This window comes from Setaria italica, chromosome VIII (genome assembly GCF_000263155.2).
Source record: "Setaria italica strain Yugu1 chromosome VIII, Setaria_italica_v2.0, whole genome shotgun sequence".
Taxonomy (NCBI): domain Eukaryota; kingdom Viridiplantae; phylum Streptophyta; class Magnoliopsida; order Poales; family Poaceae; genus Setaria; species Setaria italica.
Genome location: NC_028457.1, coordinates 27,938,033 through 27,944,027, shown reverse-complemented (window position 1 = coordinate 27,944,027; position 5,995 = coordinate 27,938,033). Strand labels below are relative to the sequence as shown.

The window sequence follows — 5,995 nt, the reverse complement described above, 5'->3', positions numbered from 1 at the left end:
AAAAAAAAACACCTCCTCTGGGGGGGGGGGTTTGGGGTTGAGTTTATGTATTTCTGATCTCATCCTCCTCGTCGCCCTTCTGGCGTCCAAATCCTGCCACGCCGAGCCCCTTCTCGGAGCCATCACTGCGGGGTGCGCCCGCAGGTGAGGGAGGGAGGCACGGGGGCATTAATTAGGGGTACAGGGTGTCTCGAGTATCTTTTAGTCCCTATAAGTAACCTCTTGGGGACTAAAGGACTCAATTTTAGGGACTAAAGTTTAGCAACTTTTAGTCATCCTGTTTGGCAATTTAGGGACTAAATAACAGGACCTTAGACTAGCAAATATGACCATACGTTGCAACTGGAGAAAAAAATATCACACCTAGTCCAATAAAAATAGCTTGAAGCTCAAGTGATAACTTGATCTGTGCATTAATTGCTTCCAAAATGGCTCTCGTAGCAAAGTTGACCCATATTTATTTCTGCTTATGTTAATTTTTCTTTATTCTCTGGTTCTCGGATCTGAATGTTTTTCTTTCGTTCTTTGCATTTGAGATGGGATAGGACTCCCCAATTTCTATTGCTTTCAACTTTATTCAAATCAAACTATTTTCCACATGCATGCTCTTGCATTTGAGATAAATGCGTGTGTGAAACGCAAACCCTCCCATTCCTTTCACCTCTTAATATTTTTCAGTATTTTCCAATAACTTGATTAAGTAGTGCTGTCAGCATTTGATAGTATTTGTATGCATTTTTCTTCGGTAGTCCATGGAATCCATCCTTTTCTTCTTCTGGTTTCCATCTATTTAGTACCCAATAGTCTCTGATTTTCAATATTTGATCCATTAAAGGCTCTTAGTATTGAGTAGTTTTGATTTACGTAGTCCTTTGCAATGGTTTAAGTACCTTCAATAATGGTCTATTTAGTAACAAACGCATAAATAAATGAAATTTTACCAATCTCTAGCGAACGACCCATGGTACAGATTGGATTCATATGCAGCTCAGCTCAAGCAATTGTCCTTTTCCCGTCTCACTATTCTCATCCATCAACTATCCATTACCATCGCATTGCAACAAACATAGTCAGACCTCTTTGTTCTTATCGTTGGCTCTCATACCATCGAGTTCATGGCGCAGGTAGTAGTTCGATGGGGTGAGGAAGGGTTAGTTTGTATCAAATGTTGGAACTTATAAAAAATAAACATGAAAATAATATGTGAAAATTCTGTATCTTGAGGGGGTTTAATATCTGCTATCACTCTGCAAAAGTTAACTTAAAGGACAACTTCATTACAGGACATTTTGTGCCAAATTTAAATAGTTAGTGGATTAAAACTACTCAATTTTTTCTATAGAAATGTTAAAGGCCTAACTGACTCATCTGAGGCTACTAATAGACCTTTTCTTTATTAAAAAGTGAATGTTGAACTTCATGTTTAAATCTGGGTGCTACCGTGGAAAACATTAATTAGTTCCACGGGTAATAACAGTAACTGGTCAGATGCTTACCCCTATCTAATTAAGAAAGACATGCCAACCATGAATGTGCTATATATTGGTTTTTCCGTCTTATCTTCTGAAATTTTGTTAGTCTAAACTAATATACTAAAGAAAGCCATAGATCCACCCTCTTGATGATCAACTGTTGGCAAAATAATGATTACAAAATGCATTTCTATATTTACTACTACTTGATACTTGCTCTAAATGGGTGGCAGAAAATGCATTTCGTCTTTAAATGAATGTGCATTGTGATCTTCAAATGAATACATTGTGTTTCTTTTCATCCATTTAGAACAAGTATTAGAATGGAATCTGACGCCCATAAATCTGTGCAATTCATTTGAAATTGTGCTTCTCTTGTCACTTGTTATTTATCTGTTTATTTTTCCAATCATGAAGTAGTTGAGTATGTGAGCTAACCCTTTTTTTTCCTGCTCTCGAGTTAGCTGAATTCAGTTACTTTGTGAATTGCTATAGTTTGATGAATACAAAGCTACTAGCTCAAATAACAAGTAATCATGCGCTAAACTTAGGCAAGTGTGTAGATACATTTGTGGTTCCTATTTTTTGCTTATATTTAAGATGATTGAACTCTAGTTACTTCATATATGGTTATAGTGCTATGTTCTTGCATCGTTTAATTTGTTCTCTGCTTCTCAAATTCTCGGTAAAGTGAGGCATTATTCCTTGCGCAAGATTGAGAAGTCTGTTGCGCTATAATGAAGCTATTTTGTGAATATCAACTGTGTAAAAATTTTAATAACAGTTCTAAGTATTTAATTTTTCAATTTTGAGTGAAATTTGGGCAGGCTTAGTAACGAGCACAAACGCGAGTTAATTAAGAGACAGCACGGATATCGATTTTGGAGTAGCCAAACTCAAACTATCGTGCTGCACTACGGGAAACACTTAATTTGTCGAGTGCCACAGGCACTCGGCGAAGACCCAAAAACACTCGGCAAAGGTTTTGCCGAGTATTACACTCGGCATATAGCACACGGCAAATATTGTGTCGGCAAACACGACTTTGCCGAGTGTCAAAACTCGAGCACTCGGCAAACATTTTGCCGACGGCCAAAAAACACTCAGCGAAAAGACACACTCGGCGAAATTGGCATTGACGGCGTCGAGGCTAACGGCAGCTTTGCCGAGTGCCAGACGGTAGGCACTCGGCAAATACCGCGGCTTTGCCGAGTGCCAACACACGGCAAACACGGCCACTTTGCCGAGTGTCAGCACACGGCAAAGCAGTGGTGTTTGCTGAGTGTCTACACACGGCAAACACGGCCACTTTGCCGAGTGCCATGGCCCTGACACTCGGCAAAGAAGTGCTGTTTGCCGAGTGTTAAGGCAAAAACACTCGGCAAACAGGTGGCGCCTGGAGGTGGAATAGACCACTTTGCCGAGTGTTAAAGCCAAAACACTCGGCAAAGGCTCCTCTTTGGCGAGTGTTACACTCGGCAAAGTGCTCAGTACCCCCCTTTTTTTTCCCGTTTTGTCACGTATAACGGACCCCTCTCAATTCACAATACACATCATCACAGGCATTTGTAATAAACAATCACATGCATAATTCACAACCACCATTAGAAACATTATTCATAAACATCACAGGCATAATTCAACATAAACACGAAACAATCCATAAATCCAAGTTCAAGTCACAATTTAGTTTCAACCAAGTTTACAACCAAGTCTAGTTCCGTGGAGGTCAAGGAGACCACTGCGACAAATTTTGATCTTCATTATTCGAAATCGCTGATTGATTCTGCACATAGGATAGGACATTCTGAGCTAACATCTAAAGTTGTCAAAATTAAAGTATTGAATCTTAAGCGCAATGTGTCAAGTGACTCACAGGAGTAGTTGTGGGTGGCTGAGGCGGAGGGAACAGCATCGGCGGTGGCGGAGGCAAAGACTGACCCATGCTCGAAGCAAAATTCTGCATGTACTGGAACAAATTACACACGGCAACTTTAATGTTTCCTGTAGTGCTGGCATGTGAATTCGCGGTAAATATTTTGATCCCTGTCGTACTTTCCGAAGCTATTTATATCCTTCACTGCATTTAGCAAGTGTGGCCCATCGAGCTCGATCGCAGCACTGCCGGGCGGGCACTGCCGGGCGTTGCTCAATGTGGAACCGCCGGAAATCGACAGGTGAGCTGGTGATGACCGTGTGCGTGACGGATTCGCAGATGGCGACAGCAAAGGCTTCGCGACCGCTGGGCATTCCCTGAGCCGCTGGTGATCTAGCTCGATCGCAGCACTGCCGGGCGGGCACGGTATAAATAGTGGCATAGGGTCGAGTCGCTGCTCGCCCACCACGAAGACCTCCTGCAATCGACGGCGCGAGAGCTTGTAGTGTTGATCGATGGCAACGGCGAAGAGCGTCGATTTCCCCGCTAACGGCGGCTTTGCGTCGGATCCGAATGAGAGCGAGGGCCACGGCGACATCGAGGCTGGCGGCAGCGCGAGCATTCCGGCTCCGGCGACGACGCCGAGGCCGAGCAGGGGACAGCGCCTCGCCTCGCTCGACGTCTTCAGGGGCATCACCGTCGTGGTCAGTAAAAGAGCTCAGCCTCCCCTAATCGCACATAGAAATATATGCACGCATGTTCTTTAGTTTGATGGCTGCCATGCATGTGGTTTGTTAAGCTCGAGGGCGAGCTGAAGCGAGGAGGTTTCTCCAATCTCCATGCATGATATAGCTGTTCACTGGTATAGCTGTAGCTAGTCGCCATGGATAGATGCTGGATGGGTAGTATTGGTCGCCATGGTGGAGAATATCAGAGAGGAACATGCTTGCTTGGAGGCCTGCCGGTAGTGGCGAGAGAAGCCGCTAGCGATAAGGAACCTGCAGCGGTGGGTGCCGCGGCTTCTCCGTCACAAAAAGAAGAAAGGCTTGCACACGTATCGGCTTGGCATCTTGCTTAATACTCCTACGTGAAATAGCTGCTAGAAATCAATATCTGGTGTGTATTTTTTGGGCCATGTCCTTGTCGTCAATATGTGTACGAAAAAAATAGCAGTGTGCCATCCGGTGTTTCTGTCTTTCGTTTCGTTGCACGACGACTTCCAAGTCCTAACGCGACGACCCCATGCCACTGCTTGTGCCGTAAGTAAATCAAGTAGCACGCGTGTTGAGTCATCTAGCAACTTGTGACGTGACACAAAAAAAAAAGCGAAGCCAAGACATCCACACACGTAATACAAAAGAACAAGACGAGTTGAGTCGCTGAGTGCCTCTGTAGCTGGTGTTCCTTGCCGACTGACCAGGAGTACTCAGAAAATTTCATGTAAGGAGTATTCCTAATTCGCATGGGTATGTATGGCCCTGGTCCCCAGTGATAGAGACGACTGCGAGAGGACTTTTCGCCTTACTTGACTTCTTAGCGTCATCTCCTTTTCAAGTACTACGTGGCAATGAAGGACAGGCATGTAAAATCATATTCGTTATTCAAAATCATTCGTTGAAAAAATGCTATTTCAAAATTACACGGTCCTAATTAAAGCGTTATTTGACATATTTGGCATTATGAAAGGGTTTTGTTCATCCTATATGTACTTATTATAGCAATTTAAATATTGCAATTTTTGGTGATCCAAATTAGAAGCTTTTATATGTCTTATTGTATATATTTCATTGCCGAACCAAGATTGCTCAATATATGATTACCATGGAAATATGACAGCTTATGATCATTGTGGATGATGTTGGTGGCCTTGTCCCTGCTATCAGCCACTCACCATGGGACGGCGTCACGCTTGCAGATTTTGTGTTCCCCTTCTTCCTCTTCATCGTTGGAGTCTCCTTGGCCTTTGCGTTCAAGGTTGTTCAACAAAATATCCAATGCAACAATTATAGTACTTAACATCCAAGAATTAATTACCATAGACTTTGTATATTGTTTATAGTATATTGAAAAAAAATCTAATATAGATAATAAAGTTTATTTATGTATAGAGAGTGCCAAACAGAGCGCTGGCAACCAAGAAGGCTATGATCCGGGCTTCAAAGCTCTTCCTTCTAGGCCTAATTCTTCAAGGTAAAACACTGGTGGTTGTTGGATTTCTTCCTTTGATTGATTGATTTGTTCAGCATGTATACATTTTCAATCCAGCGAAAATACTGAAAATAACAATTACTTGATCTTTTCTTTGAAGGTGGCTTCTTTCACAGCATCCACGATCTTACTTATGGAGTTGATATTCGTGAGATACGGTTAATGGGCGTACTTCAGGTATCTCCACAGCTGTATCTATTTTCTATCCACATTCTTGGAATCGACCTTGCATGCACCTTTTTTTTCTAAATGATTATATTGTCAAGGACACTGCATCCACTACCGGAAACAGAAAGTTCGCCGAGTGCCCCAGGCACTCGGCGAAGGCCCAAAAACACTCGGCGAAATGTTTGCCGAGTGTAACACTCAACAAACGGCACACGGCAAACTATGAGTCGGCAAAGTTAACTTTGCCGAGTGTTCTATGTCGAGCACTCGG

General features: G+C 42.8%; 1 protein-coding gene across 1 annotated transcript in view; it reads left to right on the top strand.

Moving 5' to 3' along the window:
- The first annotated feature begins 3,799 nt into the window (after window positions 1–3,799).
- LOC101771836 (heparan-alpha-glucosaminide N-acetyltransferase) overlaps window positions 3,800–5,995 on the top strand; it is a 6,411-nt gene continuing 4,215 nt past the window's right edge. The window contains exons 1-4 of the mRNA XM_004979362.3: window positions 3,800–4,052; window positions 5,185–5,322; window positions 5,457–5,538; window positions 5,657–5,733. Coding sequence (XP_004979419.1) covers window positions 3,864–4,052; window positions 5,185–5,322; window positions 5,457–5,538; window positions 5,657–5,733 — 486 coding nt within the window. The 5' untranslated portion in view covers window positions 3,800–3,863. The remainder of the gene's footprint in view (window positions 4,053–5,184; window positions 5,323–5,456; window positions 5,539–5,656; window positions 5,734–5,995) is intronic.